Below are 21979 nucleotides of genomic sequence, written 5' to 3'. Positions count from 1 at the left end.
ACTGCATAAATGTACATGGTAAAATAAGGTGGAAAAACCTGTGAGCAGAGGGAAACAAAAAAAACTTTTTAGGATATGCAAAAAAAAGTGCGTTCTTGGTCAATATGACATACCTGTAAAAAGCTGAGGAAAAGCAGAATGGACTAATCAATGTGGTTTGTAATTGTTATCTATAAATGATTGATTTAGAGAAAAGCATTGGCCAGAAATCCTAAAGCAAAAATCAAATAGGTCTTTAGATTTACCCCCTTCTATTTTTTAAAAATAGTTTTGGGGAGTGTTGTTCATGTATTGGTCCCTTCAGATGACCTTATATACACTAACACTACTTGTAAAATGACTGGAAATCTGTTTGAGACTAGGAGTATTATTTTCTTTTGTAAGACTCTTAGTATTTGCGTGGTGTTTAGGCTGACTACCATACCAAAAATGCTACCAGTCTCATCTTTAAACATTTTGAGTATCATATTTATTTTAGATTAAGACTACAACATTGGAGTAACTATGAAAATATTATTTTGTATATGTTCTACTTGGAGGGGAAAATATTCTGAATTTATCTACAAATCCATTTCAAAAGGATTTTTCATAAAAATATCTTCATGTTCAAACTTTTGGTAATATGGCTTTAAGCGTGAGAGTATATGGAAACCTCTTTGTAAACTATAAAGTAATTATTACAGATGTTGAGATAGTATTTAAAAACAGCTGATGAAAGCACAACTCTGTGATTAAACTGAGAGGCATTGATTGTACATATTGAATGGATTGTATGGTGTGTGAATAAAACTGCTTTAAAGAAAAAATTAAAAAAATAATTTATCCGACCTGTGCTTAGAAGCTGAACACTTTGTTATGAAGGAAGCACTTGCCTGAGTTTTATCAGGAAATTTAAAATTATTCCATACATAAGCTTAAAATGACAAAATAAGAGGTATTTGTTAAAAGTATATTTTTTAGCAAAAAATCTGGTTCATAAACTCAGATTTCCCCCAAGCTGGCTATAGCCTCTGTGTTGGGTGAAGCAAAAGTGATTTAATTTTATTGTAACCCAGAAAAGTTATGGCCTGCCCTGGGTCTTACAAGGAGTAAGAAAGAAAGCTAGAATCCCAGGGGGTTGCTTCCTGGAGCAGTTAGAAAACAGTTTTTCTGAAAGTGTCAGAATCTAAGAAAATGGAAATTTAATCTTACTTTCTGGGTGTTTTATGTCTCGTATTCCTCAAACATCAACTTTTGTATATAGTTTAGAAGTAGTGTAGATTGAAAGGTAACAAATTGTGCTAGTCTATGAGCAAGAAAACATTGGAATAGCATCAGAAAAGATCTGGATTTTTCAGGATCAGACCTTTTTTTAATGGATAAACATTGATACTCCACCTACATATGCAGGTCTATGTTTTTGTCACTTGAGAATACTTATTCCAGTGTTGAAAAGGATTATGGATGTCGATCATTTTGCCTGGCATTATATAAGCTCAGTATCCCCTTCTCTCTATTATTGTCTTTGTATTCTTGGCACAGTTCAGTGGAGCAGGAGAAGAGAAGTTGAAACATGCTGCTGCTACCTTTTGCAGTAACCAACCTTTTGCCCTGGAAATGATCAAGTCTCGTCAGAAAAAAGATTCTCGATTCCAGACTTTTGTGCAAGTAAGTTGAGTGAGTCATGCAAGAAAAAAACGAATGTGAATTTTGTATCAATTATAGAATAAACACTGGAGGAACTGTGATTGTGACTAAGTCATTGGTAAAGATTATATCTATGTAGCATTTTTTTGAAGGCCTACATTAGCTCTTAAATTACTGGAAGGTATAAAATTGATACTGGAATAGTGAACAATAAAGAATATATGTCAGAATTAATATACTTGTCATACAGCTGATTAGATGGTATCTAAGTTAGTGTTTAATACTTAGAACTTAGAACTTTGCTGTCTGAATATGTAGCTTTTTCTCCTTGTTGCCTTAATTTTAAATTGGTTTATGAAACTTACTGCACAAACACAGGCTTTACAATGATTATATGGATAGTTTATTTAAATATGCCTATGGTTAACTAAGGTATCCATTGTTGGTAGTTCTAATTATATTGTTTGTTTTCTTTAAAACAAAAACAACCAAAAAAAGCTTGTCATAGAAATCCCCAGTGCCATGAAGATATTTTCAGGAAATGGTCCATGTACACTATTAAAAGAATATTGTCAAAACTAGATTGAGTTTATATCAGGCCCATGGAAGACTACAACAGCAATCATGCTTAGTATGATTGGGTATGTATTGTGTAAAAATTAGACGCCAACAGATCATGTCCTGCCTGTTGCCTGTTTAGTAAATAAAATTTTATTGGAATACAGTATATTAGCTTTCTATCTCTGCCTAGCAAATTAACAACAATGTAGTACTTAAAGCAACACAAATTGGGCAGGCCATGGTGGCTCAGCATTCAGAGTTCTTTCTTGCCTGCCATGCCAGAGACCTGAGTTTGATTCCTGGTGCCTACCTATGCAAAATAAATAAATCACGAATTTATTGGCTCACGTTTTGTGTGGTTTAGGAGTCTGGGTGCAGTTTAACTGGATCTTCTGTTCAGAGTGTCACCAGACAAAAATCAAGGTGTTGCTGGAGCAGTAATTCTCACCTGAGGCTCAGGATCCTCTTTCAAGCTCACTGGTTATTGGCAGAACTTGTTTCCTTGCAGCTATATAACTGAGAATCCCTTCTTGCTAGTTGTTGGCCAGAGACTGCTCTCAAATCCTAGAGAACACCACAACTCTGCCTTGTGGCCCTCAAGGGTAGTTCAGAACATGGATGTTTGCTTTCTTTCAGGCCAATAGGAGTACTTTTCTCTGACACTTTACTTTCTTTCAAAGACCCCTCTGGTTCCATCAGGCCCACCCGGGACAGTTTTTTCCTTTTGATGAACTAAAGTTAACGGATTAGTAACCTAATCGTGGAAATGAGAGCCCATCGTATTCGCACATTCTACCCACACACAAGGGAAGAGATTTATAACGGGTGTGTATACCAGAGAATGGAAATCATGGCAGCCATCTTAGAGTTAGGCTTACTGCACATAGTCATGCCCATTCATGTATGTTTTATCTCTGGGTACTTTTTGCTACATAACATAGTTGAGTAGTTGTGACAGAGATTGTATAACCTGTAAAGCTTAAAATATTTACTCTCTGGTCCTTTATAGAGAAGTTTGCAGAACCCTTGTATAGATGAGTTGGCAAATCCAGAGCAGTGACTGATTAGGGCCTATTTGAAACAACAGATAGCAAATTAGCTATCTAACTCTGGGTAAGAATGCTGATCATAGGAAAATGTCCTTGCTTAAATAGAAAACAGAGAAGCCCTTGGTTTAGTGATTTAAAAAGCCTCCCTCCCCATGTTGTGATTAAACAAGAAAGTAGAAGTGGAAGTTCAGTGTGGCAATCATATACCTTTGCATTTTTTATTTTTTGTTTTTTTATTTTTGCATGGGCAGGCACTGGGAATGGAACCCGGGTTTCCAGTATGGCAGGCGAGAATTCTGCCACTAAGCCACTGTTGCACTGCCCCATTTTTGCATTTTTAAAATCTTGATTTAATAACCAGAACTGTGATGCCATAGACACTTTTATGAATAAGTACATGGTATGTGTTAGGTAATTATAGTCCTAATAAGAACTACAGGGCGGGCCACGGTGGCTCAGCAGGTAAGAATGCTTGCCTGCCAAGCCCGAGGACCCGGGTTCGATTCCCAGTGCCTGCCCATGTAAAAAGGAAAAAAAAAAAACATAGAAAAAAAAAAGAACTACAAATTTACCTATTTCACTCTAATTCTAGGATGCTGAGAGTAATCCACTGTGTCGTCGTCTGCAGCTGAAGGATATCATTCCCACCCAAATGCAGAGGCTTACTAAATATCCTCTTCTATTGGATAACATTGCCAAATACACAGGTACAGCATTCTCACTGAAATAAAAAGCTCAGGAAAAACAATGAAGAACCCATGTCCTGCTAAATAATATTTCCAGGCATTCTGGTGCCAGCACATTGGTTTTCCAAATAACATGACAAAATTTTCTAACATGACACAACAGTATTCTTCAGGCTACTTGGTTTAATATACCCCATTAGTAACTCTAGCACAGTGTTTGGCAAAATATGGTTCTTGGACCAAATCTGGCAGGTCACCTATTTTTGTAAATAAAGTTTTATTGAAACATAAGCATGCTCATTTGTTCATGTATTCTCTCTGACTTCTTTTATACTATAACAGCAGAGTTGAGTAGTTGCAACCAAGACCATACGGCTTTCAAAATATAAAATAGTTATTTGACCCTTTACAGAAAAGTTTGCTGATCCTCATTCTTAGCATACATATTTGATTTAAAGAATCTGAGTAGAAGAGTTATTTTCTATATCTGTGTATTTTTATTAAACCCCACCAACGCATTAAGTTTTAACTCCTGTTTTGAAATAGAATAAATCTGAGTTTCTTTAATTGAGTAAATCTGGGTTTCTTTACAAAAAATAGTAAATCTGAGTTTACTTTTTAAAAAAAAACTCAGGTCACTTTTTTAAAATGAGTTTCTTTTTTTAAAATGTAAATCTGAGTTTACTTTAAAAAAAGTAAATCTGAGTTTCTTTAATTGAGCTTTAGGCTCTTATAATTATTAGTAATTCTGTGCAACCAGACCTGTCTGAGAATTTAAATGCATAATTGGGAAATTTAAAATTTTAATACCTCGCAACAAAAGTAGCTTTTATTTAAGCATGCTAGTTTTTGTACTTTATCTGTTCAATATAGTTGGGCTGTTTGGAGGAGTATAATTTTTAATATTCTGATTTTGCTGTTCTTTACATTATAGACATCTTTGTAGCCCCAACACTTTTGGTGAATTTCATCTTCTTTTAATGATATAAATTGTGTAATCTATTTTTTTCTTTAAATATAATCTTAAATTCAAAGAAACTTATTTTGGGGTTATTTTGAAGTGTTATCATTAAAAAATGATTGCTAAACAGGTTCACTGCATATCATCATGTAGACTATGCCCTGTAAAATTCTGGGGAGAGCACCATTTATACAGCTTACAAGATGGATGGAACCTGCTCACCTGGAGTTGTATAACATGGTGTCCCTCATATTTGGTATCAAGTATACTTTGGTAAAGTATCACTCCCTGGATTTGGGGTCCTATATTGCGATTTCTTTTCAAAGATTAGAATTGATATTTTAAAGTACTCCCATGAGAATTCTCACCTGTCCAAAGACTCCCTTAATTAAAACTCTGTCATGGGCTTTATCTTGGTATAAAATATTCAAGGTCTTAGTATGTTATGATTGTTGAAATAAAATGAAATCTCATTTATGTCTTTTCTTTTTTTATATTCTTTTCTAATTTCCTCCATTTTACATTTTGTATTTCACCGTAAACCGCCCCCCCCTCCATATTTAGAATGGCCAGTAGAAAGAGAGAAGGTGAAGAAAGCTGCGGATCACTGTCGTCAGATCTTAAACTATGTAAATCAGGCAGTCAAGGAGGCAGAAAACAAGCAGGTAAGGAGGGAAAAGCAAGAAGATACAGGATGACATAATGAGAATACTGATACAGTGTTACCTGGAATCTGTGAGATAATTGAAACTGTCATTAAAAAATGCAGGAGTTGTTGACTAGTCCTGTTTTAAGTGGATCCAGATCATTTTGTGATAAAATAACAGAGTTGTATTTGACTTTCTTTATCATTTCTAACTGCTTGTTTTCTTGTTCATTTATTCATTCAACCAATATTTATAGAACATCCACCATATACTGAGCATAGAATATACAGTGATAAAGAAAATGTCTATAATACCTGCTCTTACTGGGTCTGTTTTCTAGCGGAATAGCAAGGCATTAAACAAATTATAGTGCAAGTATTTGATATCAGTTGTGATAGCTGCTATGAAAGAGAATCTCAGGATTCTCTGAATGTATAATTTATAGACTTTGGATTTGGGAATATTGGGTGGTGGCTATCAGAGAATGCTTCCTTTCAAATTGACTTCTGAGCTCAGCTCTGAAGGATGAGTGGAAATGAACCAAAAGAATATGGAAGGGGGCAGTCTTCCAGGTAGAGGGAACAGCATATACAAAGTCTTGAGGTAAAAGGGAAGCATGGTATGGTTGCGGAACTGAAAGATTAGTGTAGCTCATGCCCACAGAGCAAAAGTCAGAGTGGTATGAAATGAGGTGAAGGAGACCAGGGCCAAATCATACAGGATCCTGGTAGACCACACTAAAATTTTGATTTTTATTCTAAGAGTAGTAGGAATTCATTATGAAAAGCATGGTGATGTGTTCAGATTTTCATTTTAAAAGTATCACTCCTACTACGCTATAGACAATGGATTAAAGGGAAGAGTGTGGATGAAAATAGCCCAGTATGTATTGGGACAGTCAAGGCTAGAGTTGATGGTAGCTAGAGAAGTGCAAGAATTGGAAGTATTTAGAAGGTTAAATAGACAGGAATTGGTTTAAGTAGGATTTGAGGGAGAGGTGATTTCAAGAATAAATCCCAGGGACAGAACAGAAGAGGGAGAGCCCCAAACTTGAGGGCAGGAAAGATGATGAGTTCATTTTGGGATATCAGATGGAGATATACAGTAAACAACTAACATACGCTCTAAGAAGACTGTGTGGATGATTAATTTTAAGATTATGAACATGTAGGGGCTAATCGAATCCATGGACATGGATGCAGTTTCTTAGGAAGTGAGTATAATGACAATTCTGTGATGAAGCTGTTGGAGAACAAGCACTTTCAAACGTACTGTTGGGAGTATAAAGTGATATAATTAGAGGGCAATTTGGCAGTATTTATCTAAATTAAAAGTGCACGTTCCCCTACATCTACCCAGCAGTTCTATTCCTAGTAATATACCCGAGAGAAATGAAGATATATGTCCCAAAACGACATGTACAAGAATGTTTATGGCAGCTTTATTCATTATAGCCCCAAACTGGAAATAACCCAGGAGTTCATCAATAGAAGAATGGATAAACCAGCTGTGGTATGGTCATGCAATAGATTATTCCTAGCCAATACACACAACATTGCTAAGTGAAAGAAACCAAACACAAAGTGTACATATGTAAGAACAGGCCAAAGTAATTTATGGTGGGGAAAAAAAAATCACAAAATGGTTACTACTGGGGATGTTAGGGGTAGCAAGTGATTGGAGGAAGGCACATGAAAAAATCTTCTGGGGTGGATGGTAATGTTTTATATCTTGATAGGAGTTTGTGTAGCATAGTTATATGCATTTGTCAGCACTCATGGAAGGGTATACTTAAAGATATGTGTATTTCATTGTATGTAAATTTTGCTTAAAGAACTATAATTATATTGAACTCTTGTTAATGATATGCGTGCTGAAATATTTAGGGGTGAATTCTGCAATTTATTTTGAAATGCATCAAAAAAATAAGATGGATAGAGGGATAAATAAATGGATAAATAGTACACCAAAACAATCTTAATTGTAGAATATAGGTGATTAGATTTATGGTTGTTCACTATATATATCAAGACTTTTCTACAGGTTTAGAATTTTTATGATGTTGGGAAAAAAATACATATACCCTTTGTTCCAGCAGTTTTTCTTCTAAGAATTTATCCTACAGATATATGTACACATATGTGCAAAGACATGTTTAAGGTTGTTTATTGCAACATTGTTTTTTGTAAACAATCTCCAAGATTCATTGATAAGTGATACACACAGGAATATGTATATGAATATATTATGCTACCATTTGCTTTTTTAAGAAAAAGATACATGTACACGCACATGCATAGAGGCAAGCATACTTATATACACACATATTTTATTTACGTAGAATATATAGATTTCTATATATTTACAGAAGTATTTAGAGGGCAGTGAATTTGAAAAGAAGATTACGTGGAGAGGTAGGAGAAAAACCAGAGCAGTGTGATATCACCAAAGCCTAGGGTAGGGGGTGCTTTGAGAAAGAATGAGTTGTCAGCTGTGTCTAGTTGTTACAGAGCGCTCAGTGAGATGTGGATTAAAAATACTCATTTACTTTAGGAACAGGGAAGTCATTGATGACCAAAACAGTAACCTTGGCTCCATCCTGTCTAATTTTTAGCGCTTAGAAGATTATCAGCGTCGCCTTGACACCTCCAATCTGAAGCTGTCAGAGTACCCAAATGTTGAAGAACTCAGGGTGAGAGATGGTCTAATCATAATTTAAAAATAAAATAAATTTACTAAAGACCTGGCAGGTAATTAAAATCTCAGTGGGACTACACATCACCTGAAGGATTTCTTGTTATCATAGATTGTCTCTATTTATGATTTTATTCTCTTCTTTTTAAATCTCTGATCTGTGTGAAGATTACTTTAGTCTTTCATTAGAGGTGTGACCTATAACTTTTTGGGACAAGAATTGGTGGGAGACTACAGAGCACTAGTTATTATTAAATTTTATTTTATTGTATTCTATAGTTTGAATAAGAGTAGTACTGCTTACCATAGGAACCTGATAGATTATTGATTAAATCAAGAGAACTATTTTTCTATGAAGCTCTTCAAAAGCTCAAACCATTATAGGAATGATAGTAAAATATGAACTAATGCTACTTATAATACATAGGTTTTTGTATTAAATAACCTTTTATGATTTTAAGACTTTTTTGAACTATTACACTAGGTAATGTTTTGGCAGGTATATTTGGTGGCTGTTTAAAATAGATTTTCAGATCATATATAACAGTCTGTCAAAGAACATGCTGATGTGATGTTCTTTGGCTTTTAACTTCCAGAGAATGAGATTTTTCTAGAGCTACTTATACTAAAAGATGATTCTCTTACTAATGAGTAATTGATATATAGAGCAAGCCTGAGTAGTATCTAGGCTTTTCATGATGAATGGTGTTCCTTTGGAATTAGAACCTTGGAGCTGAGAGGCCTCTTAATGACAAGTGTATACATCATCTTCATCTGATTATTTACAGAAAAATTAAGGAATAGATTGAATTTTTGTAACTTCATTTTCATATCCTTTTATAATCTACTTAACATGAGATTTGAAACACAGTGCTCCTGAATATTTTTCTGCAGGATATCTTTTCCTTTTTAGAAAATTTTATGCATATTACTCTAACTTGGTCTTTATTCTGTTTTCAAAATTGTCAGCAATAATGCTAGCAAATATAAATGGTATCTTTTATATTAAGAATTTCTTGAAAAGAGAAACTAAATTCTATGAAATATTATCTCATTGAGTGCTTGGAAATAATTTGTGGATAAATCTCTTCATTTTGGCAGAATTTGGATTTAACAAAAAGGAAGATGATTCATGAAGGGCCATTGGTTTGGAAGGTGAATAGAGATAAATCTATTGGTAGGTCTAATGTCTGTCATTTTGGGAGAGAGTAGAGAAATGAAAAGAATAGGAAAGTTTCCTGTGTCAAAGGTAGAAGAGATAACCATTCACAATTTTCCATTATAGCAGTTAGCAGTGCTTCTTTGTGTTATATGTGCATTTATGGAAGATCTCTGCCTCTGTTATTTAGTAATATCAGGAACGTAGCAGAATAGTCATGATTCAGTCCTATTTCCATCATTCTTAGATTCTAATGATTTTTTATAAGCTTATTTTCCACTGGTACATCTCAAGCTATCTGTGGTAGAAAATTTTTTTTTTACTTTCTAATCTATTACAGAGGGAGACTTCTGTGAAAAACAGTAAAAATTACTGAAAAATGAAATAAAAATGACAATATACAGGTCAATTTTAAATTCACTGTATTTAACAGATACAAAATCACTGTCAAATTATTGTAAAGTTTCTAAAACACATCTTAATTTCTGTTTTCATCACCTTTCCTGAATCTTTATTTCTAGATCTATATACATTACTGCTGGAAGATATTCTTGTACTGTTACAAAAGCAGGATGATAGACTGGTGTTAAGGTGTCATAGTAAGATTCTGGCATCTACAGCTGATAGCAAACACACGTTTAGTCCTGTCATTAAATTGAGTACAGTGTTGGTTCGACAAGTGGCAACAGGTGAGTATGTCCATGGATCAACACTCACTTCCAAATTCACTGTTGATTTCACTGAGATACTTATAAGATACTCAATGTTGTTTAAGTAGCACAGAGGTCATAGAATTTTGTCCCTTTTATATTCATATGCAAATTAAGTGAATTTTATTTACTCCTTAGAAAGTGAATACTTAATATTTTGCACCTCAGAATCATGTAGGATGCCTGAATTCTCTGTGAGATTTTCTGTATTTGAAAAAAAATTTTGCCAATTACTTTATGCAGATTGTATTGGTCTTTATTCCGTGACAGATACCAATAAAGGTAGTAAATGAGGAGTTAATCCCATTAAAAGGCTATCATTAGATTGTTAGGTTTTTTGATTTAGTGAAAATAAAGTGGAAACTGAAGAGGTGGGTATTTTTTTTTTTTTTGATATCAGTTTATGCTGGCAAATTGTATTTTAACTGTTCTAAAAATGAAATTCTTTTGAGACTTATTAATTTCATGATGGCTAGATAAATTTATGATCTCATTTCTCCAGCACCCTCTGAATATTATTAACAGCCCACCAAAAGGGCAGTTAAAACTAAATGCAGGGGGCCACGGTAGCTCAGCAGGTAAGAATGCTTGCCTACCATGCCCAAGGACCTGGGTTCGATTCCCGGTGCCTGCCCATGTAAAAAAAAAAACAAAAAACAAAAAACAACTAAATGCAAAAAGACCAGTTGTGTGCTTGCTTCGGCAGCACATATACTAAAATTGGAACAATATTAGCATGGCCCGTGCTCAAGGATGCCACACACATTTGTGAATTGTTCCATATTAAAAAAAAAAGAAGACCAATAGTAATTTAAATATATTGACATCATCTTGTTTTTGATAAATTGCTAGGGGATCAGTGTTAGTATTTATATTCTTTGTTTAATTGAATTAAAAAATATATACAGTAAATTATACAAATTTTGGCAAATTTTTACAGAGTAAACACATGTTTACAGAATGCACAACTTTTATCAAGATTAAGTTGCGGAATATTGCCTCTCTAGATCATGATGTTAGAATAATTTTTGTCTTTTCCTCCCTTCTCCTCCCCAGATAACAAAGCTTTATTTGTCATCTCCATGTCAGACAATGGAGCCCAAATTTATGAGCTGGTAGCACAGACAGTTTCTGAGAAGACTGTGTAAGTATTAGAGATGACTACTTTGCTCTAACATTTTATTATCTGAAGTATAATATTCCACAAATTTAACTATTTTTGTAATGGGACTTTGAAAACCAAAAACTATATAGAAATTGCTTCTATATTCTTTTAGAGATATTCTTTTAGGAACTTGTTTAGATTGATCTTTTATTTTTATTCTATTCTATTAAGTGTTTTTTTCTAAAAAAAATCTCAAAAGTGTCAAGGCTTTTGCTGGGGAGAGTATCTGTAAGGTTTTTCTTTTAAGTATTGTTTTTGAATCCCTACTTAATGTTGCTAGAACTGCCCTACCTAAACCTTACTTAATTGTCATAATAAAGATATGCTCTGGCAAAGTGTTTCTTTTTTTAATTTATTTATTTTTACCTTGGTTTGTTTATATTTTTGCTTGCAGAGTGTATTTAAAGGGTGTTTCTTTTTCCTTTCCCTTTTGTGTTTTGGGTTCTTTTCAAACTTCCTGCAGCTGGCAGGACCTAATCTGTCAGATGGCTGCATCAGTGAAGGAGCAATCCACAAAGCCTTGCGAGTGAGTGTTCCGTCTGCATTTTACTGGGAATTATTTTGTATTTTTGGTCAGAAAAGGAATGGATCATTCTTACATTTTGTTGCAATGATGTTTAGGCATCTCATGAAGTTGAAAAATTATTTTCTTTGTCCTGTAGAGGAGACAATGATGAAGAACCTCCAAAATTAAAAGTGGAACATCATGGTATCTCAGTCCCTGTTCTGCAGAGTCCAGGTAAACTTATCCATTAAATGCACCTGAGAAAATATAACATATCTATTAAAATGCAAAGAAACTTAAAAACCCTCTTGGTTTATGAAAGTTCTGGTACCAGCTCTTTAACAAACCTTACCTATAAGCCATCTGCACACCATAATAACACTGCCCTGATTGCTGTTTATTTTATTTAACATGTAGTCTCTATAGCTCATGTGGTTTTTTTTTCCAAGTGCTGTTTGAATGCTTTGTGTTACAAATTTTATTAAGATATATTCTACATTTTCTATGCCATTGAACAGACAGAGATTTGGGATTAGAATCTCCCTTAATCTCGTCAAAACCTCAGTCTCATTCACTGAGTACCTCTGGGAAATTGGAAGTGGATGATCTCTTTGTGGCTGAGAGACAGTTTGCAAAGGAGCAATGTGCAGATGGAACTCTAAAGGAAGTTGGAGTAAACTATCAAATTACAATCCCAGATCCACACTTAACTGTCTCAGAAGAACGATGGGCATTGGATGCACTAAGGAATTGTAAGTTTTATTGAAAACTTATTACAAATATGTATTAAGTACTAGAGTTGTATAATGTACTGTTTAGATATTTAGGGAGACTCCAAAGAAGTGTAAGCTCTGATACCTCCCTTCAGGAAATTTACAGTCTACTTGGGAAGATGATCGAAACTCCCCCATCCCCTCTTTTCTTTAAGTAAACTCTCAAACGATACAGGCTTGTCAAAATTGAGCTCATTTGGGGTGACCAGAGAAAGGAGGTATCAGACAACAAGGGTAAGATTCAGATAAATGTGTAGAAGAATAGAAGACATTGAAATAAGAATAGTGGTTGATCCAAAAGCACAGAGGCAGATCTGAGGGTGTCCAGAGAGCAGTGAGTAGACTACTGACAGAATTGTGATAGAACCAGTATGTTAAAGGAGTTGCAGTAGGCTGGGCCAGCTGTCGTGTGACCCTTGAATACCTGATTGCATCCTCCATATACTTTTAAGGGTGGCACATCACGGGGTTTTCAGGGCTTTTTAAAACTATACATATTTTTTATATAATATTCTCTACAATGGCCTCACTGCCCCAGACATACCCACACAAGAGTTTGTGGTCCTTGCTGTTCTTATAGTTGCCCCCTCCCTCCCCAGCCTGGTTGAGAATCACTAATAGAGTGTGCCTCTGTTACAAATAAGAGTGTCACAGGTGTATTGGGGTAGAATAAGAATTGAGAACCATGGCTCTAGCTGTAGAGAACCATTCAAAATTTTTAAACTAGAGCATGACTAATGAAAGGATTAATCTAGCAGAGAACTGCGTTAAGGATTTGAATGGAAAGAGGTTGGGAGGTGGTACAGTTACTAAGTAAGCTGTTACAGTAGCTTGGGCTTGAGGCCAACCTCTAACCTCTTTTAAGAGGTTAGACGAAGGTGGTGTCAGAATAAAAATAAAATGATGGAGTCAGAAATGCTTAAAATAATGGAATTGTTTGGGTGAGTGGTACAGTAAAAGGAATACTCAGGAATAACATCAGAGTTCTTATAAAAAATTAGAATCAGAAAAGAACCCCTTACCCCAGACATACTTTCTTTTTTTGTTTGGCAGAGATTGTGGGTTGGGGTTTAAAACACGTTGAGATTAAGATAATGAAAGGAAAGGCATTCAGGGGGAAGTGGCTAACAGGAAGTTAGAGTTTTAGGACTGGAATACTGGAGAGAGGTTAGAGAGAGAGGTGAGTTTGTGTGTGCCAAACCTAGGAGAGTACATAGCATCTCCAAGGAAGTGAATGTAGATTAGAAAGAAGGTGGGCCAAAGACTCAGACCTATGTGGAAGCTGTTTACCTAAAAAATACAGAAAATAAAAATTAAGCCAGTCATCTAATGAAAATAGGGCATGGTCAAGTTATTCAAAACCTGATTTGCTCTAGATTTTCTTTAAATAACATTATCTTAATGATTTCTGATGGTTTGGCTAACATTGTCCTAGTAATTTTATCATTTTATGAGTGACTTCAGAGCATACATTTTGCCCATTTGAAATTAAATTAATTCTTATTTTCAAAACAATCTACAGAATCTGTGCCCTGCCTTGTCTGTGTATATAGTATCTGCTTCTGGAGAAAAGCAGAACTTTTAGGTTTTTTTTCTAGTTTAACACAGCTTCTCAAGATTCTCAAGTACCTTTGGGGTATTATTCCAGTTATACAGAAGAAAAAATAGAGGTGTGGTATTGATTATTTAGGAGTTCTAACATTGAGCTTAGGTTGTTTCAGTTCTAGTTTAATGCTAAATATTTGCTAGAAGGTGGTGCTTTATTTCATTTTTCAAAACAAAGCAAAAATTGTATAAGATGAATATGTTGACTGTTATTAAACACAAACTTATTTTTAGAGATAACTGATAATTTAGTAATTAATTTGATTCTGGCTGCCTGAGGTTATAGTTGTGAATGTGCTTCCCCCATCCCCCTTTCTTAAATCTTTTAGTGGGCTTGTTAAAGCAGTTGCTGGTACAGCAGCTAGGTTTGACTGAGAAGAGCATTCAGGAAGACTGGCAACATTTCCCAAGATACAGGACAGTCTCTCAAAGGGTACAGACCGACAGTGGAGTCCAGAACTCTGAAAATATTAAAGCATTTCATCTTGGGGAAGGACAGATGCCCTTTAGAACTGGAACTGGTGACATTTCAGCTTGTTGCAGTTCAAGGACTTCTACTGAATCTTCTGCTCCACGGGATTTAGTGGTACTGGCATCCGAAGATAGCCAGGCAAGTAACATTTTAGTAATGGACCACATGATTATGACCCCAGAGATGCCTACCGCAGAGCCAGAAGGGGGTCTTGATGAGAGTGGAGAGCACTTTTTTGATGCCCATGAAGCACATAGTGATGATAATCCATCAGAAGGTGATGGAGCAGTTAAAAAAGAAGAGAAGGATGTTAATTTACGCATCTCAGGCAAGTTCCTTTCATATTTAAACTTTGATTTTGATCATTGTCAAATATCTTGTGTGCCGAAATGGATGTTGTTCTGGTATCCAAACATTACTTTATGTGTGTGACTGTAAGAATGGGTAGTATTTATTCTTTCATTCAGCAAGTAATTATTGAATCTATTCCGTGCTAGATCCTATTTCTGGTGTTGCAAAACTAAAACACAGAAAAATCCATATTCTCATGAAGTTTAAGTTCTAGTACAGGAAGGAGTAACGGTAAATAGTTAAATAAATAGATGTCAGATAGTGAGATAGTATGAAGAAAAATAGGTCCAACTAAGGGGACAGAGTAATAGGGACAGAGAGATTTTCTTTTAGACCATGTGATCAGGGAAGAGGGCGTCGTATGAAGTGATATTTGGGCAGAGTCCTGATTGAAGTGACAACACAAGCCATGTGGATACCTGGAAGCAGCATGTTACAGCAGAGAGAAGAGTCAGTGCAAAGACTGTGAGGCAAGAGCAAGTTTTTTTATGATTAAGAAACATCAAGATGTTGCTGGCTGGAGTGAGGGAGAAAATGCAAGAAGGTGAGGCAAAACAGGTATTTGGCAGGGAAAGTTCGTGGTAAGGTCATCTAGGGGCTTTGTGGTTTTCAGCTTTTAAAGTGCTCCTAACACAAGATTACTGAAGAATTACAAGGGAATCTTCTAACTTTAAAGTTAGAAAATTTGATTCATTTAAGACTAAATTTGAGAATTTGAGAATTAACAGTTTTTTCCTTGTTTGACAGCTTTTAAAGTTATCCCAGCATATCATCCCTATTCTCTGATTGGATTACAGAGGTGCTAATCTTGTCAATCTGTTCTGTTCTCATCAATAGGAAACTATTTGATCCTTGATGGCTATGAAACAGTGCAGGAGAGCTCCACAGATGAGGAGGTTGCTTCCTCCCTTGCACTGCAATCCATGGCAGGCATTTCCTTTATGAACTCTGCCCACCAGGAGCAGCATTCTCCCCAGAATGCCCATTCTGATGGGGCACACTCACCATTTACCCCAGAATTCCTGATCCAGCAGCACTGGGGTGCTATAGAAGATTCCTGTTTTGAGACCCAGAGTCCTTCTTCCTGTGCAGATTCACAAAGCCAGATCATGGAGTACATTCGTAAGATAGAGGCTGACCTTGAACACTTAAAGGTACCTCACATTTCAACATCCTTAGATCTTGATTATAAGAAACACATTTGGCAGAGGGGAAGTATAGAATGATTAAAATGCTGATGTCAATAAACTTGTTCAGGTTCTTAATTTTTGTGTTTTCTTTGACCATTATCTATGAATAAATCTGGATAAGCTGAGATCAGCATTATCTGGTAATAAATCATAAAATAGAAAAAAATTATAGAACCAGTTCTATAAACTGGGTGTCTGTATGGATTTTCAAGTTTATGAACCTAAGTATATTTGGGATTCTTGGCTGATGTCTGTGAGAAGATGTGAACAATAAAGTAAGGTAGGGGATGGGACCTGTGTAGTTAGGAATGTAGGCTCATATAACCTATTAATTAATTATCTTTGAATCCTTAGGTGGTGTTAGTAGTTTCCCAAATGCTGTTACAGCAGAAATTGGCTTCGGTGACTCTCAAAATCTAAAAACCTGGGCATGATGGAATTTTTGAAATTTCTCAGTGGAAGATGTCTTTTGCATTAGCCACTATTTCAAAAGTGACATCTGTGATGATTTCTAAGAAAAGGACTCTATCTTAATTTTGCTCTCAGTAGACACAACTGATAGAGCCCAATTTTTTTTCATTACATCTAAATAAATAAGAACTTCATATAGTTGGAAGTGTTGGGGACAGAGTTAAAAGTGTTCTTAGCCTTTTCCAACAACTTTAATGTTGAAATTTGGAAGCTCATACCTGAAATATTAAAAGCCTTCTTTCCTAAGTTTTTTTTTCTTCATGAAGTTCAAATGAAAAATCATGTGTTTTATTTTACAGAAGGTGGAGGAAAGTTACACCATTCTTTGCCAAAGGCTGACTGGATCAGCCCTCACAGACAAGCACTCAGGTATGTGAAAAGTGTGGATTCTGGACTCTAGGATCCTCTGGCCTGAACAGTACATTGAATAAAATGATTTATTATTCTTAAAAATGAACACTTTCTTAGATTCCATTTCTTTTCCTTTTAAGTAAAACAAACTGCATGTTTCTAAACATCATATATCAAGCAGAAACTGTTGTCTGCTGACTCTGCTTTTCCTTCTCTATGAGGAACTGCAGTTGTCAGTTCCTATGCCATCTCCTCTTTTCTCTCTTTCTTTACCTTTTCAAAAGCAGAAGGCAGGGGTGCAAGGGTAGTTCAGTGGTAGACTTCTCGCTCACCATGCTGGAGACCTGGTTTTGATTCCTGGTCCATGCACTTCCCAAAAAAACAAACAAGCAAAACAATCAAAAAACAAGCAAACAAAAATTCACCAAATGGTGCTGCAATAATGGGATACTCACCTGGAAAAATAATGAAATGTGACCCCACCACACAACATACAAAAAAAAAAGGCAGAGTGGTGGTAAACCTGATGAATCTTAGATTTAGTGCCTAATGTGCTGGGGCTGGTAAGCCTCCCTGGTGCTGAAGGCTAGTCTTCGACAGGTCTTACAGTGCTTCTATGTCTCCCTGATGATGAGGGCAGCACCTCTCCTTGACTGCTGCAAGTGGATTTGTGTTCAATGTAGTATTCTGTCCTCATTAGTTTACATACTTTTGGACAGAGCAGTCCTGATTTAGAAACAAAGATACAGTAGTGCCCATATATTTCATAGGCATTCTTTACAGCATTAATTTGTTCTTTCTTCTTAATTTGGTCTCCACATATCTTTATTCTTCTCAGATAAAAGTTAGAGCCGTGTATCCTGGAGGTGACTGAAGGCTGTTGGATTTTGAACATCGGCCTTGTATTACCACGTCCTGGCTCCAGTGTGGACACAGAGAGTGTGTGACAGAGGATCTGCCTGTGACCCATCTGGGGTTAGCCATGTCCCAGTGTGCCCAAAGTGGGACTAGTTCTTCAGTCTGGCAGCTGCACTAGTCTGTCACTGAGGGATTATGCATTCCCTCACTCTCCTCTCCCCACTATCAGAAAATTCCTGTTGATTCAGAATAAAACCAAATGTATAGAGCTTTGGGTGTAGGATATGAAATTGTACGTAGACTTAAAGAGAAATCAGATGTATTTATTTGACTTCATTCCGTATTTGAAAGCACATTTTAATTTTTATTTTGCCTTGTTTTGTTTTAATTGAGTAGTGAGAGTTTTAGCCCTTTATATTTAGTACACCCAAGGATCAACTGCTCCTGAAACAGAGACTTCAGGATGAGGGGGTATTAAGAGGAGGTTGGTTAGAGTAGGGAGGAAGAGGTATCCTGCTTTCACTAAACTCTAATTTGTGCTCTCTGTGGTCTAGTAGGCTGCTTCTCTGATGGTCACCTCAAAGGCATGGTGCACTGTGGCCCTTGGTGCAGAGGACTTGAGCTGTGTGCTGCCAAGTTGTCAGAGAGCAGGAGGCCCTCATCCCTGCTGCCCCCTGTGAGACAAGCACCTCTTCTCTGTAGCTGGATCAACTCCCCAATTAACAGGAATCCTCACTGTACTAAATAGTCAGGCACTTGAAAATGGTGTTTTTCTTCTATTATCTTCTTTTCTATTGAGGGTTGGAATTTGGAAGGGAAAGGAAAGCAAATTTTATTTTCTTGACTAGAAATTTGTTATCCTTGGTATCATTTCATTTTTATAATTATACATTAGACTTTGGCACTTGTGTAAAATTATCCCTGCAGATTGAGCAGGAAGTAAAAAAACAAATGGAAATGTTTTACATGGTGGTAGGGGTGGGGGTTGCTAAGAAAGGGTGGGATGGGAGCGGGTCAAGAGTTTGTGAAAGTTATCTAACTGAATCACTACTGAGTTGAACCATGGCTATCAGTAGCCACCGGTACTGCTGATTATAAGGCCAGTAAAATTTTAGTACCTGGAGGTTTGACTCTTAAGTTTTGCACTGACTCTCTGAGTCAAAAGGAGAGCCACGGGTGAAGTGGACAGAGAGGTGGTGGAGAAGGCACAGCTACTCAGACCAGCTCCAGAAGCACTTCTTCTGACTTCACTGCCAGAGCTCGTTCCACACTGGTGCATGACTGACCTTAAAAATTGCAGACCAGAACATACACTGGATACTGCAGGCAAGGTGTTGGTAACTGCCTGCTCTAGAATGAATAATTGTATTGGCAGCACCCTACCAGGATAAATGTTTCAGAATGGTAACTTGAGAACTCCTTCAATTATATCAGCTTTCTATGGTTTTCTTTGTGCTTCGGGTATATATGTTGTGGAGTATTTTTTTGCCAACTAAAATCAAATCACTTGACAAATGTGTAAATTCTTTTAATATATATAGGGAGTTCTCCACTGCTTATATTTCTCAGTAGTGCCCTCTGCTCTCTGAATAGTGAAGATGTAATTTTTATTCTGCCCTACAGTTAAAAAAAAAGTTTTTTATCATCATAAATAGTAAGGATCCCCAACTACTTTTATAAACACCACTACAGCTTAACAAGCTTATTTCTCTATGTCCAGATTCCTGCTTCTGTCTCTTCAAAACTGATCTGCATTTTTCGATAGATCACCTTGACTCTTTGGACCTCATCTATAAACCAGAATTATATTTTGAGTCATAAACCAAGTGTAATTTAAATCGAAACGGGATTAAAAATTTTAGAAGGCAGGCCACGGTGGCTCAGCAGGCAGAGTTCTCGCCTGCCATGCTGGAGACCCGGGTTTGCATGGTGCCTGCCCATGCAAAAAAAAAACAAAACAGAAAAAACACAACAGAAATTTTAGAAGTGGAAGCTAATGTAGTGAAGCTTGGAACCTGGAACTTCCTGTATCTCTTAGGAGAGGCAAGTAGAAACCAAATGGTTACATTGTGCTGCTGGAAATAATATAGTCATTTCCAATTAAGAGGGTTACACCTGTAGTCATTTGGCACCACCACCATCAGCTAGTAATTAATCAGGAGTAAGATATATATATATATATATATATATATATATATATATATATATATATATATATATATATATAGTAGAATTTCATCTTAACTTCAAACACTACCTAAATTCTGTAGCACTCAATTAAGAAGCTTGTAGGGTAGCAAAGTTTTGATTTCTCTTCTAGCTTAGACGATAACTTGTCCTTAGCAGCCGTTTGCCTTTTGTTTCCTACAGTGTAACCTGTCCTTGGAATGACAACAAGGCTAAATGGAAAAATACTTTGACCATAGCACTAGTACTTCTGAATAAAGTATCTGGTTTTTCAAATGAAATCCCGAGAAGAAGTCTAATTCTAGAAAGAACCCACAGTTTTAAATGTTCTTTCATTTTATCACCCTGACTTCTTCCCTCTTCTTTCCCAACCTGGCCTCCCACCCCTTCCATTTCATTTTGCCATTCCCTTTTACTTTGAATGCTCTGTCTGCCTTTTAGATTGATGGAATTAGAGTGTTACCTTGTCTTTGAGTGAGACTGATTACCATCTAAATACTTTTCCTCAAAGTTACCTTATGAGAAGTTGGAATCTACTTCCATTTACTGAAGGACACAAGGGTGATGGATAAAGCAACCTTCCCCGAGCAAGACAGCTGGTCTTAGAGCTGTTGAAGTGACCTGTTGGAACACTGTGCTCTCTCCTATGGGCTTAATGGCACCTTGACTATTAAGTAGCACATTACATTTGGAGTGTCTGCTTCCTCTTCAGAGAACAGAGTTAATCAAGGCAAATCAGCAAACTCCAAAGTGCTATAATTTAAAATCATGATTGCCACCTGAGAAGCCATATGTTTTACATACTTTAAAATTGGCCAACTTGGACTGCTTTTAGAAGCCAAATGTAACTATGTATTATATGATACTGCATGGGAGGTATATTTCTTAAGCTTTTTGGCTTTCTCTTCACCAAAAACAACTTGGACTATTAAAGGATGAATCCTCTTTGAAAAAAAATTTTCTGTTGTTTATTTGTATTTCTTTTTTGGAAGTGGGGATTAGTGGATCGGGGAGAAAAGTCCATTTTTTTCTTATTGTTAGAAACTAAAGAAAATAATTATGCTTCCTGTGAGTTGTTTTTTAATTGCATACTTTTTTCCCCTTTTTTGATTTTTGGTAAATGTGGTGTATTATGTGGGGCCTCCACATTTCAAAGTGGAATTTCTCTTCTCTGAAGGTAGTACGTGCTGTTGTTTGGAGTTACTAGAGCTTTGGTCAGTATTTCCTTCCCTGTATGCCACAGAGAGCTCTGTTGAGAATTGTGTACAGAGGATGGCAAAATGCAAAAATGAGCAGGACCCTGCTCCCCAGTCACCTTTCTGCTAGCTTGTTTTCCCTGCTAAGAATTACAGTGTTTTATTTTTTGTGGGGTTTTTTGTTTATTTTATTTTTTTTTTGAAGTCATGCTTTTTTTTCTAACTTTTCTACCCTGTTCAAAGTGGTCCGCAAAATTGTTCTTTCCTTAAGGAAAGAGTCCTTTTCCTATTTCCTTATGCCTCCCCTGCTGGTACTGATTTTTTTTTAATTGTAACTTGGTAGGAAAAAAAAATAAACCTCCTAGAAGGAAGCCCTTGCCTCCATTTCCAGGTGCCAACTGCTCAGCAGATGTACTGAAAAAAAAAAAGAAAAAAAGATAACTGTAATGTGCACACTGTTGGTTATTTTTAATAAGTTTCTCCCTGCTAGAATATTTTATTTTCCTTGTTCAACATACAATCATGTACTCTTTAACAGAAATTGCTTTTAAAAAAATCTGGAACTATCTTTAAAGAAACTTTATTAATAATCATGTATTTTTACTGATGACATTTTGAAATGCCTAAAAGAATTTATTGTTCTAATTATCCAGATGTACCTTTGTAAAATAGCTCTTTTATGAATTAGTGATAAGGCTGTATGTTTCTGGAACAAGATATTGGTCATCTAAAAACTTTCTGTTTTCTGGGGTCTGGAAAAAT

At 35.9% G+C, this 21979-nt stretch overlaps 1 protein-coding gene and 1 pseudogene across 2 annotated transcripts in view; both read left to right on the top strand.

The window, feature by feature from the left end:
* ARHGEF12 (Rho guanine nucleotide exchange factor 12) overlaps nucleotides 1-18104 on the top strand; it is a 176762-nt gene extending 158658 nt beyond the window's left edge. For both annotated transcript variants that reach the window (XM_077112651.1, XM_077112650.1), the window contains 14 exons: nucleotides 1522-1647; nucleotides 3829-3943; nucleotides 5448-5548; nucleotides 8145-8222; nucleotides 9326-9401; nucleotides 9905-10072; nucleotides 11150-11237; nucleotides 11722-11784; nucleotides 11921-11997; nucleotides 12282-12515; nucleotides 14471-14941; nucleotides 15802-16118; nucleotides 16925-16994; nucleotides 17815-18104. In XM_077112651.1, the coding sequence (XP_076968766.1) occupies nucleotides 1522-1647; nucleotides 3829-3943; nucleotides 5448-5548; nucleotides 8145-8222; nucleotides 9326-9401; nucleotides 9905-10072; nucleotides 11150-11237; nucleotides 11722-11784; nucleotides 11921-11997; nucleotides 12282-12515; nucleotides 14471-14941; nucleotides 15802-16118; nucleotides 16925-16994; nucleotides 17815-17825 (1995 nt within the window). In that variant the 3' untranslated portion in view covers nucleotides 17826-18104. The remainder of the gene's footprint in view (nucleotides 1-1521; nucleotides 1648-3828; nucleotides 3944-5447; nucleotides 5549-8144; nucleotides 8223-9325; nucleotides 9402-9904; nucleotides 10073-11149; nucleotides 11238-11721; nucleotides 11785-11920; nucleotides 11998-12281; nucleotides 12516-14470; nucleotides 14942-15801; nucleotides 16119-16924; nucleotides 16995-17814) is intronic.
* On the top strand, nucleotides 10784-10881 carry LOC143645392 (U6 spliceosomal RNA; annotated as a pseudogene).
* Nucleotides 18105-21979: the final 3875 nt, after the last annotated feature.

Source organism: Tamandua tetradactyla, chromosome 8, assembly GCF_023851605.1.
Source record: "Tamandua tetradactyla isolate mTamTet1 chromosome 8, mTamTet1.pri, whole genome shotgun sequence".
Classification (NCBI taxonomy): domain Eukaryota; kingdom Metazoa; phylum Chordata; class Mammalia; order Pilosa; family Myrmecophagidae; genus Tamandua; species Tamandua tetradactyla.
Note: the sequence above shows the minus strand (reverse complement) of the source record. Positions and strands in the feature narration are given on the sequence as shown.